Source organism: Lynx canadensis, chromosome B4 (assembly GCF_007474595.2).
Source record: "Lynx canadensis isolate LIC74 chromosome B4, mLynCan4.pri.v2, whole genome shotgun sequence".
Classification (NCBI taxonomy): domain Eukaryota; kingdom Metazoa; phylum Chordata; class Mammalia; order Carnivora; family Felidae; genus Lynx; species Lynx canadensis.
In genome coordinates, this window is record NC_044309.1 from 131283859 (window position 1) to 131296455 (window position 12597).

Sequence of the window (12597 nt, forward strand, 5' to 3'; positions counted from 1 at the left end):
GTTCTTTAAGCGTCAAGTCAAATTCGCCACAACATTTGGTCACTTGGGAAGCTAGTGGGCCAATCTGCATAGGAAACCCAAGGCTTTCAGGAAGTGAGAGATAGTTGTCCCCATCCCAGATGGACCTGGACCCAGAGGCGGGAAGGCATAACAAGGGCTCTCTCATTCTGGAGCCCAGTGCCGGGCTTGATCCCAAGAACCATGAGATCATGACCTGAGCCGATATCCAGAGTCGGATGCTTAACCAACTGAACCACCCAGGTGCCCCCCAAACTGCCCCTTTTGAGTGGAGCTCCAGGCACTGAATACATCCCTCCCGTTTATACTGGGACCCACTCATTTGGGTATAGTGCCAAACGTCTGGACCAGGAGTCAATCAGGTCTGGATTCAAATTCCAGTTCTGGTACTTCCTAGCTAGGTGACTTTGGAAAGTCACTTTCTCTCTCTGAGCCTCCACTCATGTATGTCCTCAGTATATGTTTGTTGAGGGCTCACTATGTGCTGAGCACTGTTCTAGGCTCAGGACATGCAGTGATGAACAAGGTAGACAAGAAACTTACATTCTGGTTGGGGAGACAGAGATTACATAGTGAGCAACTATAGGAGATATTAAGGTAATATAAAAACCTATTTCAGAAGTGGGGGCTCTTTTAGCTAGGGCAGTCAGGAAAGGCCTCTCTGAGACAGTGACATCTAAGCCGACCTGAGAGATGAGAAAGAGCCTGGCAGCGAACGGAAGAGGAAACAGCTTGTGCAAAGGACCTGTGGTAGGAACGCGCTAGGCGTGTTTGAAAAACAGTAAGAAGGGCAGTGTGACTGAAGAATAGTGGGTGAGGGGAGAGTGGAAGGAGGGGAGGCTGCAGAATTGGGTAGAGGTCAGGTGGCTTAGGGCCCTATAGACCAAAAGGAGGAGTACAGTTTATATTTCAAATGCAAACGGAAGCCGGTGAGGGAATTAAGCCAGAGAGCAGGAAGTGTGTGAAACAATCTGATCCTTGTTTTAAGAAGAACTTTGGTGCGTGAAGAAAGCCGTTGGGAGCAAAGTGGGGAGTCCATCAGGAAGCTTGCTGCCATTGTCGAGGTAAGTTGAGGGTGCCTGGACCAGGTGGGGGGACGGGAGATGGAGTAGAGTGGTCAGATGCAGGGCGGCGTCGGAGGGAGAGCCAGCCTGACTGGTGGGGAGGAAGGGAGAAAGAGGCATGGAGCAAAGCTCCTAGAATCGGGCTTGAACAACTGAAATCGGGGAGTCTGGGGGTGTGCGGGAGCTGAGGTAGTGTTGGTGGTCAGGAATTGGATTTTTGCGGTCCTCCTCTGGCACCCGGGTGGAGGTGCAGAGTGGGCAGTCTCGAACTCTTTGGAGAAGCTCTTTGGGGATCCTGGGCATATGGATGGCGTTTAAAACCACGGGACTGGATGAGATCAAGGCAGAGGGTGTAGGGTGAAAGGAGAAGAGGTACGGGGCTGTCGACTGCAAAAACGAGACAAACGACACCTCCGCCCACGCGGCTCTCGCGAGGTATCACGTGAACGCACCCAGCCGCCTCTGACTGGGGTTGAGAACGCCCGCCGCGCGGAGGCCCGGAGATCGGGCCTTGTGTGGGCGGGGCCCGATCGGGGCGGGGCCGCCTGGGGGCGGGGCCCAGAGCCGGGAGGCCGCTCCGGGGCCGTAGGGGCCGCCAGGCGGTGACGTCACCGCATGACTGGGTTTTTATGAATGAAAGGAATCCTGTGAGTGAGTAATTCCGGGAAGCTCGCCTTACAACTCCGCGCCGCCCCCCGCGCCGCCCGCCCCACAACAAAACTCGGCGCTGCGCTCTCGGGAGCCCGGCTCGGAGCGACCGGCGGTCGGGACCGGAGGGGGACCGGACAGGAGGAGGGCGCGGGCCGAGACAGCAACGCCGGGACGGCAGCGGCAGCCGCGCGTGCACGGGGCGCCAGGCGAAGCGGCTGCGGGTGAGGGACGCGGGTCCGAGACGGGGACGGGCGCGCGAAACCCGAGGCGGCAGGGTCTCCGTGCCCGGGAACGTGCCCGGGGCGGGGCGCCGGGGCCCCGCTCCGTCGGCGCTTTGGTGTGTCCTTCGCCCGGACGGCTGGCGGGTGGGGGTGGGGGCGGGGGCCAGAGGTCCGGGAGCTCCGAGACGGGGCCCAGGCGAGCTTGGCGGGGTGCGGTGGTGACGGGCCCCTTCTGGGGGAGCGCGCGGGGAGGCGGCCGAGCGGGGCAGGAAGGGGCAGCGCAGGCCGACGAGCGTCAGCGTCCGCCCAGGCGGGACCGGGGGCGGTGTGTGCACGTACGTGACTCGGTGAGAACAGTCCCTGGACCGGTGCCCGCGAGCAGTGCGTGCGCGGTTTGTTTACGTCCGAAGGCGGGCGTGCGTATGTGTTCCCGGGCCAGTGTCCCGCGTATCCTGCCCGGTTCGTGTGTGTGTGTGTGTGTGTGTGTGTGTGTGTGTGTGTGTGTGTGTGGTGTGTCCGCCGCGCGCGCTCCCAGGGGGGTGAAGACCCCGGGGCCTGTGTGTGCCTTGGAGAGAGTGCGCCCGCATGAATAAATGTGGAATAAGGACCCGACCGAGGGAAGTGGCCAGTTCCAAGGTCACACGGGGGTACGGGAATTCTCCCTCCGGCTGTCCCCTTTCGTCCAGACCTCGGCCAGGCCCTGGCTGTCCCCGGAGTTTCCCAGGGACACGGCCATGTGACTGCGGTGTTTGTCCCCCGCCCAGAGCCGGCGCCTGCAGCCCTAGGGTGGGGCAAAGTATCAAAGGCCCCATCCGGCTGGGCTGGGGGGTGAGATGAGTGGGCCACCCCTCCCCCGCCCCAGCACCCTGATGCCTCTGTCCTTGTCCCCAGGTTTTCCAGCTGCCCCAGGAAGGCAGACCCTAGGGACTCTCCTTCATCTCCCCGGGGTTGCTCATCCCCTCCCTCTCGGGAGGAACAGGAAGGGCCTGAAAACCCACCACAAAGCTGGGAAGTAGGAAGGAATCCGTGGCTTCCTCTCTTTGGTGGCTCCTCTGGCTGGTCCTGGTTCTGGAGGTTGTACCTGCTGGGTTGGGGAGGGTGAGACCGGGAGACTGGGGTGGAGCTGGTTTCTGCTCTCCTGGTGGTTTCAGTTCCCAGGTGGGATTAGTCAGACCTATGGATGGCTGGACCTGAGGAGCTAGTTGAGGGCCTGGGCCAGGCCTAGGACCCAGAGTCCTCACCCTGGGCTAGGCATGGTCAACAGGCAGTGGAACAGGTGATCTTGGTCCTGAACAACGTATGAGGGGTGGGGCCCGGAACTCAACCCCCCCGTCCGCATCAGCCTCGTGGAACGGGATGGGGTCTAGGGAGTCCTTGGTCCTATTCTGCCCTCCCCCTCCCACCACAGGGCTTCAGAATCGTCCGCGGGGTGGGGGTGGGGGGGCAGTGATTGAGCTAGAGGGGGTGAGGAACCGGACGAACTTTTAACCTTGAATCTTTGAGCCCTGGTGAGCCCTGCTTCCACAGCTCAGAACTTCAGCATCTCCATCTGCAGCAGGGACTAGGCAACATGCAGGGCGGCAGGATGGGTGTAGAAGGGGGGTGGGGTGGGGTGGGGTGTGGCAGCCTCCACCTGCAGCCTATGGGAGAAAAAGAAGAGCCAACAGCCCCAGGCTGGACCCAGGGAGGTCCGGGAGTATAGGGTTTGGGTGAGGGAGGCGGCAGCCAGGAGCACAGGAACCAGGCACCCCCCAGCGATGGAGCCTGTCATGGGCCAGATGCTGGGGATTAGATGGTGAGCAAATCAGATCCCTCTGGAGCTTCCAATCGAGGAGGGGGAGCCAAAGTTGAAGGAAGAGCTACCAAACTCGATGCAGAACCATGGCTGAGATGGGTAGTCCGGGGCAGCAGCCACTGTGATTTGAAAGCATATAAACAGGGCTCCGACTTAGCCAGGGCAATCAAGGGAGGCTTCCCTGAGGAGGTGACCAGTGAGCTGGGTTCTCAGATGGCGTGCTGGTCATCTACGAGGCCCTTAAGGGCAGGGACTGTGATTCATCTTTGGGCCTTCGGGACCCAGCACCGAGCCTGGCACAGAGTAGGTGCTTCCTGGATGGTTGCTGATTGAATGAAGGAATGAACACTAGGCCCGTGTCCCGAAAGAACTCCACAGCACTTGGAAAACGAGGCCTGGGAAACTTCCAGTGAAGCAGGGAGCCCGAGTGGGCTATAGGGTTCTTGAAGCAGCCCCTCAAAAGTGAGCAGACCCTCGGGCAGCACTCGGTGCGGGACAGATGGCAGGGCCGGCCGTGGAGGCAGCCCAGACTGGAAGCCAGCGAGGAGGCAGCTGCAGTCCTGGTTCAGCTGAAAGGGGAAGTGGTCCCTGGCTGTGCAGGTGGAGCAGAGGGATGGTCAAGGCCGATGGTCTCCGAGCTTGTGTTCTCATGCCCCTGCCTCCGGGGAGCCTTCACTGATTTCCTTTCCCAGGGCGTCCACTCTGCTGGTGGTTTTGGAGCTCCATTCTGGACCAGAATCTGACACTCTATAAAACTCCCAAATCATCAGTGCTGGGAGGTGCATTGGGCTTGGGGGAAGTTCGGCATGTTGGGAAACTGAGGCCCAGAGAGAGAGAGGGGAGGGACGGATTTGAAGTCACACTGGTGAGCGTGAGGGGGTGGCAGAACCAGAGCTAGAATGCAAGGGCCCTGCTTCCATGGGGTGCTGGGCTCTCCCAGCTTTGCTCGGCTTCCAGCAGGGAGGAGGCTCCAACCAGCGCTGGCGGCCCAGGCCCAGGAAAACACATTTTTTCCCTCTGTCCTCACAGAGGAAGCAGAATGGCTCAGCAGCCGGAGAGGAGCCCATGCCAGTGGGTGGGCCGTCTGCAGGATGTCTCTGGAGTGGACTCGGGACCCGGGAGGGGGGCGGGTGCAGCGGGGTTGGCAGCTGCTGACTGGGCGAGGCAGCTGTCAATCAATCCCCGAGCGTAAACTCATTCTCGTGCCTCCCAAAGAATGTGGGGAACCTGCAGACCCTGGAGGTCAACTCTGCTGGCCTCCGAGGGAAGAAGAGGAGAAACTGAGGAGGTGGGGGGAGATGTGGTGGCCGGCACTGAAGAAAGGGCCCCGAGCTGGGGGTCCTGGGAATCGGGACCCCTGGGTCCCAGCCCATCACTGCCATCAAACAGTCGCTTGGTTGCCTCAGTTACCGAGCTGGTTGGACCTGCTGCTGTCTCCGGCCCAGGGTCCCCCAGACTGGCCGAGGCAGCCTGGCGGAGGACCCACGCCCCTTGGCTTAGAGCCCTGTGACCCCTGGCCTGGGCTTGGAGAGTGAAAGCCTGAGGTTATCAGACAGTTCCCCCTTCTTGTGACTTTCCCTCTGTGATTACCTGACTTTGCTGAGCCGGGACATTCCTGGGCAAACAAAGGTGCCTCTGCTGACATCCAGGATTTGCTTGAAGGGGCTGAGGCTAGAGCAGGAGAAGGAGGAGGAGAAGAGGGAAGAACAGGTTCACAGTGTCCCTAGAAACTGAAAGTATTTAGAATCCCAGTCAGCTGAGTGGATGGGAACTTCAGCCGTTCTATAGAATAGCAGATGGCCAACAGTTTCCACCTCTTGGGCGTGTGTTGTGTTGAGAAGGATTCTTTTTTTTTTTTTTTTAATTTTTTTAAACACTTATTTATTATTGGGAGACAGAGAGACACAGAGCATGAGCAGGGGAGGGGTAGACAGAGGGGGAGACATAGAATCTGAAGTAGGCTCCAGGCTCTGAGCTGTCAGCACAGAGCCCGACGTGGGGCTCGAACTCACAAAGTGAAAGATGATGACCTGAGCCGAAGTCGGTCGCTTAACCAACTGAGCCACCCAGTCGCCCCGTGTTGAGAAGGATTCTGAGGCTTTTTTTTTTTTTAATTTTTAAAAATGTTTATTTGTTATTATTATTATTATTTTTTTTTTTTTGAGAGAAAGAGAGACAGAGTGCAAGCAGGGGAGGGTCAGAGAGAGGGAGACACAGAATCTGAAGCAGGCTCCAGGTTCTCAGCTGTGAGCACAGAGCCCGACGCAGGGCTCGAACTCACGGACCACGAGATCATGACCTGAGCCAAAGTCGGACGCTCAACCGACTGAGCCACCCAGGCGCCACCCCCCCCCCCCCCCCGCCAAAGCTCAGTGGGGGAACAGTGCTGTGATTGATTAGTGATGCCTGCAGAGAGAGTGGAGGGGGTGGGGGCGATGGGGAGGTAAGCCAGCCATTTGCAGCTCCTGACCTTGTCTAAGTCTCTTGTATCTTACGTGCTTAGACTGTTATGATTGTCCCCACCCTACAAGTGAAGAAACCAAGGCCCAGAGATTCCCCTCTTGTCTGTGGGTCAGGCCGTGCTTCCGAGGTTCTGCATCAGCCACAGCACCCAGGGCTCAGCACCTAGCACCCAACGGGCTCTCAGTTAACCTGCTTCACCTCTCCTATCAGGTCTCTCTGTGGGTGACCCTGGACTACCCTATTGACCTCTCTGGGCATTAACCTCACAGAGCCGTCAGGAGGACCAGGCTGATGCTGTTATGAAAGGGGTCCGGATCCAGCTCTGGGTCCTTTACACGTGTTCAGAATCCACCCCCCCCCCGGCCCCCGCCAACTTGGGGGGGAGGCAGCCACTCACCTGCCGTGTGACTTCAGGCAAGAGATGCCCCTCCGTGGGTCTCCACCTCCTCGTGGGTGAAGTGAGGATGCAGGGCTGGGTGCTCTCCGAGGGCCTTTCCCGTGTGACCCCAGCCGGCCTGGGGACCCTGAGTCAAAGCAAGGTCCCAGTGCGGGCTACCAGCCTGACCCCTCCTGGACGGACTCAGCGATTCTAATGACCCCCAGGTGCTCACTGACCTCTGCGTTCTATACCACTTGGTTCCTCCAAAACCCTGCTCGGCGGGTATCGTTCTGATCCCACAGTAGGAAAAGTGGAGGCCCAGAGAGGTGCAGTGCCTTGCCCGAGGCCACACAACCCGGAGAAGACAGAGACGGGACTCAAACCCAGGCTCGACTCCATCCAGTGCTCCTTCCTTCCCATAGCCCACCTGGGGGCCCAGCATCGTGAGGGCAGAATCCCTTCTGCTCCCTTCCCGTCTCCCTAGCCTCTGTGTTCTATTCTTGCCAGGCAGAAGAAGGCGGCAGGTAGAACGGGGGAAGAGTTGGAGACGGGCACGGGGAGGTTTTCTCCTGGACAGTGTTCAGCTAGGCTCGGGCTTGGCGTTCGCTTCGGACACTGACAAGCCGGGTCGTGGTGTCAGACCACCCACCCACGTCTCACCAGCGCCTGCTCCCTGCCGGGCCCGGGGCTGGTGGCCTCGGCACCCAGAACTGCTCCGGCCCCGTTTCTGCCGCAGAGCTCCCTGTCAGGTGGGGAGACAACGAGGAAATAGACGATCACAAGATGGGGGGGGATGTGCGAGGGTGGGCGGCACCCGTGACGTTCTTACGGATCAGGGAGGGCTTCCTGGAGGAGGAGTTGTCTGGGCCCAGGGCAGAAGGATGAGTGGGAGTCTGCCAGATAAAGTCAGGGGGAGACGTGTCACGGGGCGTGGGGTTGCCCAGGGGCCATACGGTGTGGGAGGGAGGAAGTGAAAGAAACTCTGACTGAGCTGCCAGATGGGGGCGGGCAGTGATGGCAGACGGGCCTCAGGTGCCGCGCAGGTGGGCCTGGACCCTGTTCAGGGCTAGTAAGGGGCCATGGAAGGTTTTCATCTGGGTGGTGACGTGGTCACAGTCACCGGTGGAAAGAACGTCCAGTTGCTGTGAAGAGGATGAGCGGAGGCCAGCAGAGAAGCATTCTAGGCCCTTCCCAGGTGTGTGTGTGGCGGGAAGGCTATTTAAGAGGCCCGTGTTGGAGGGCAGGATTGGCAGGGGTGGCTTGGGAGGGTCTCAGGGTAGTGTCGGTGAAAGGCCAGGGTCCTACTTGGGACTTTCTGGGACTCAGCTACACCGCAAGGAGCCTGGGTGGCTCTGAGGACCCTCCCAGCCCAACGGCCACGGTGGCTGCCCCTCTCAGGGGATCTCTTCAAGTGCCACTTCCCCCTCCTGTCCCCCTCCTTGCTTCCCTCCGGGGTGCCAGAGCCCCTGGCTATGCGGGCCCCAGGAGCTGCTGGGGGGCTCCAGAGAAGCCTGGGGCTTCTCTGCACGTCGGCCTGAGTCACAGTGAGAGTTCCAACGGTAGTTCGGCAGGAATACGTGAGCACCTGCTGTGTGCCAGGCCCTGGGCACTGGCACGCAGGCAGAGGGCGCTCCAATGGGGAGGCAGACACTGAACCTATATGTGCAATAGATGTCATAACAATTACATATAGTGGAAAGTACCATGAAGAAACGTGAGGTAGGAAAGGGAAATGGAGAGAGAGAGAGAGAGAGAGAGAGAGAGAGAGAGAGAGAGTGTGTGTGTGTGTGTGTGTGTGTGTATATCCAGGGCTGGGAATTCTAAATGGAGTGAGAACGTGAGATTTGAAAAGAGCCCCGAAGGTGAGGAAGCAAGCCTTGTGGCCATCTAGGGGAAGAGAAAGCCAGGCCAGGAGAACAGGCAGTGCAAAGGCCCTGGGGAGGAGTGGGCGTGGTTTGTTGAGGAACAGCAAGGAGGAGGGTGTGGCTGGAGCAGCGCCAGGGAAGGGAGCCGAGCCGAAGCTGAAGTCAGAAGCGTGTGTTGGGGCCACATCATGCAGTGGTTTGTGAGCCATCGTGATGACTTTGACTTTGACTCCCAAGAGAGATGGGGGCCACGGGAGGGTCCCCAGGGAGAAGTAACATGAGTGACCTAACACACTCTGTGGGGGAAACTGAGGCACAGAACAGTTACCCGATCTACCAGAATCGGAGGTAGTGAGTGGAACCGCCATCAAAAAGCTCCGGGTGTGTCTGGCACCCGGGTCCAGGCACTTGCGTTTCTCGGGGCCCGTGGGAAGGTATCAGAGGCTGAGCTGAGGCTGTGAGGTGTGTCCCTCAGAAAGTTCGAGAAACCAGGGCTTGCCCTCATTTGCCCCTGCGGACATACTGGGTACTGCTAATGAGAATTGATAGGGTGCTGCATCTGAGGTCACAGGGCGTCTTCCCGCCCTGTCCTCTGTGCTCCTCACCGCCCCCCCCACACTGCCTCCCTGTGGATGGTAACAGATGAGGAAGTGCGGGCTAACAACGAATGGGGGAGAAGATCCGATGTGCAGGGACGGAGAGGACTGCTGTTTTAAAAGGGGGCTTGGGGAGACCGTCACCCTCGTGGGCACTGGCCTCCGGAATGCATTCTCCATATCTCCCCCACGTCAGTGTTTGGCATACCGTAGATGCTCGATAAATAGTTGCCGAAGGAACACGGAGGTTTCAGGCCTATGGAGGATACACTGAAGGCCCCTGGGCCCCTCCTCAGTTGAGGTCTGACTGCCCTGCCTGACCAGGGTGGTGCTGAATTCGTGCTTGCGGCTGCCGGGCAGAGGAAGCTTCTCCAAGACAAACTTTGGTGAGGAAAGCTTGGGCTGGGGAAGAGGGAGGAGGGGACTGTTTTTTTTTTTTGGGTGTTTTGGTTTTTTTTTTAAGTTTCTTTATTTATATTATTCATTATTTTTAAATGTTTATTTCTTTTTGAGAGAGAAACAGAGTGCAAGCAGGGGAGGGGCAGAGAGAGAGTGAGACACAGAATCGGAAGCAGGCTCCAGGCTCCGAGCTGTCAGCACAGAGCCCGATGCGGGGCTCAAACTCACGAACTGCGAGATCATGACCTGAGCCCAAGTCGGATGCTCAACCGACTGAGCCACCCAGGCGCCCCTATTTATTATTATTTTTTAAGTAAGTTCCATACCCAACGTGGGGCTCGAAATCACTGCCCTGAGATCAAGAGTCACATACTCTACGGACTGAGCCGGCCAGGTGCCCCACATATGATTTGGGTGCTTTGGTGTATGTAGGTTATACTTCAGTGAGAAGTTAAAAACAATCAAATAGACATATCTGGACCCCATGTGGAAGGATGGCTGGTATGGGAAGATGAAAGGCAAGAGAACAGTAAAGAGGGCAGAAAGTGTAAAGGTCCTGAGGCTGGAATGGGCCCCTGGGACAGAGAAAGGTGGTATGACAGGACTTCCTTAACAGCAGAGGCCTTGAATGCCGAGGCAGTGAGTCTGAGTTTTATTCCAAGTAGAGGAGAAAGTAACCTCGGTCTCCTCTCTCTCTCCTAGGTCTCAGCCCAGAGGGCACCTTCTGCAAACATGTCTGTGGACCCCTTATCCAGCAAAGCCCTGAAGGTGAGGATGCTGCCTCTGTTGTCCCTGTTCTCCCCCTCGCTTCTGGCTTAGGCTGGCCCATCCCAACTGCCTCTTCAGTTACTGGCATCCTCAAGGGCTCAGCAGGCTTCAGGTGTTCGTGAGGCCCCGGGAAGGGCCGTGGGCTGGAAAGCAAGAGGCCTGATCACAGGCTGTGTGCCCAGGGAGGTGGCTGGGGGGCGGGGGGGCGGGGGTGGGGTGGGGCGAGCAGGTCACTCAGTTTCCCCATGCGCTCCACGTGCTGTCCCCAGATCAAGCGTGAGCTGAGCGAGAACACGCCGCACCTGTCAGACGAGGCCCTGATGGGGCTGTCGGTGCGCGAGCTGAACCGGCACCTGCGCGGGCTCTCGGCCGAGGAGGTGACGCGGCTCAAGCAGCGACGTCGCACGCTCAAGAACCGCGGCTACGCGGCCAGCTGCCGCGTGAAGCGCGTGTGCCAGAAGGAGGAGCTGCAGAAGCAGAAGTCGGAGCTGGAGCGCGAGGTGGACAAGCTGGCGCGCGAGAACGCGGCCATGCGCCTGGAGCTCGACGCGCTGCGCGGCAAGTGCGAGGCGCTGCAGGGCTTCGCGCGCTCGGTGGCCGCCACCCGCGGCCCGGCCGCGCTCGTGGCGCCAGCCAGCGTCATCACCATCGTCAAGTCGGCCCCCGGCCCGGGCCCCGCCCCCGCCCCCGCCCCCGGCCCCGCCCCCGCCGCCTGCTCCTAGTGCCCGCCCCGCCCGGCCACGCCCGTTCCAGGCCACGCCCCTCCGACCCCCGCTTCCTTCCCAAAGTGCCTAAGCGTGGTCTCTGTCCCTTGGTGCCATTTCTCTGCAGCCACCAGCTCTTGTGGTGAACACATGTTCCCTCCCGAGCCTGCTGTCTTCCTCGTTGTAGCCCCTATAACCGGGACCCAATAGGTGGCCCTGGGGTGGGGCACCTTTGGTGAGAATGGTAGGGTGGGGTTGGCGCCTGGGGTCTCTTTTGGCGGAGAGAGTCCTGCCTTCTTGGACTGGGAGGATGGAATACAGAGCAGATTAGAGAAGGGCTGTCGGGGAGAAGAGGGCCACCCCTCATTGTGTAAACTGTTTGCTCAGATCGTGCCACAGCCCCGCCTCCCCCCAGGATTTAGGAATATGTCCTCTCCCGGGGCTGAGAAGGGAAGGTCAGTTAACAGATGGGGACACCGTCCTCCAGCAGACATGCCAGTGCCCAAGGCCATCTGTGCTTAGTGGTTGAGCTGGAAAAGCTAGGCTTTCTTACTGCTGCCCCGAGATTCCAGCCAGGGGATCCCGCCGGGGGTTGGCAGGGGGCTTGTGGACACGGCCTGGAAAGGGTGATGGAAGGGCCTCCCTGACCCGGGAGCCGCCTCTGTGAGTTAGGGGAAGAGAAGTAGAAGGCCAGAGAAGGTGATACAGATGGAAGAGATGGAAGGAGCTGGCCAGCCAAAGAGAAAGGGGACCAAGGAGGTGACCACCCACTGTGGCAGGTGGGAAGACAGATGCTCAAGTCCTGCAGCCAGGGGAGGGGGTCCTGAGAAGGGAAGGGTCCCACCCCTCCCCCTGGGAATGTCCACCGTGGCTTAGGGGCTGGCCACTGTCGTTGATTGCCATTCTCCTGGGAAGCCCAGCCCCAGCCCCAACCCTCCCTGCGCCTCCCTCTCCCCCCCCCCCGCCCCGCCCCGCCCCACAATACGGTTGTCCCTCCCCGCTGTTTATTTATTGCACGAATCTAAGTTATTCTCCCCAGCCAGAAACCTAGCGCCCACTCCCTGGGAAAAGCGGTGTGTGGCCCTGCGCTGGACTTTATATTTTATATCTGCAAATAAATCACATTTTATCTTATATTTAGGGAGAGCCGGATGGCAACGACCAAAAAATGTTAAAAAAAAAAAAACGCAAAAAATTCGCCCGGCCCCTAGAATTTATTTATTTTCTGACTTACAGTAAGCGACTTATCCGCCTTCTGTATTTTGTAGACTTTCTGAATAAAGTCGAGTTCTCTTTTTCCACGGAGAAGTATACGTCTCTGGGCTACGGTCTTTTGGGGGAGGGGGTGGTGGGAGAGGTTCCGAACGAGGGGCCTAAGCTGGAGTCCAGCTTTTTTTTTTCAACGTTTTTTTATTTTATTTTTGGGACAGAGAGAGACAGAGCATGAACGGGGGAGGGGCAGAGAGAGAGGGAGACACAGAATCGGAAACAGGCTCCAGGCTCCGAGCCATCAGCCCAGAGCCCGACGCGGGGCTCGAACTCGCGGACCGCGAGATCGTGACCTGGCTGAAGTCGGACGCTTAACCGACTGCGCCACCCAGGCGCCCCTGGAGTCCAGCTTTCAACCCCAGCCGGGACCCTCTGCTCCAACTCGCAAGTGAAGAAACTGTGCCA

At 58.9% G+C, this 12597-nt stretch overlaps 1 protein-coding gene across 5 annotated transcripts; it reads left to right on the top strand.

Annotated features, from left to right (window-relative positions):
* The first annotated feature begins 949 nt into the window (after positions 1 to 949).
* Positions 950 to 12228, top strand: MAFF (MAF bZIP transcription factor F). Of its 5 annotated transcripts, none has more exons than XM_030320617.1 (4): positions 1759 to 1954; positions 9249 to 9438; positions 10154 to 10219; positions 10489 to 12228. In XM_030320617.1, exons 3-4 carry the CDS (start codon positions 10184 to 10186, stop codon positions 10939 to 10941), a joined length of 489 nt encoding a protein of 162 aa, XP_030176477.1. In that variant the 5' UTR covers positions 1759 to 1954; positions 9249 to 9438; positions 10154 to 10183; the 3' UTR covers positions 10942 to 12228. The 5 variants fall into 5 exon arrangements, with proteins under 5 accessions (XP_030176478.1, XP_030176477.1, XP_030176476.1 ...); XM_030320615.1 differs by lacking the exon at positions 1759 to 1954 and adding an exon at positions 6091 to 7786; XM_030320618.1 differs by lacking the exons at positions 1759 to 1954; positions 9249 to 9438 and adding an exon at positions 950 to 1082.
* The last annotated feature ends 369 nt before the right edge of the window (positions 12229 to 12597 follow it).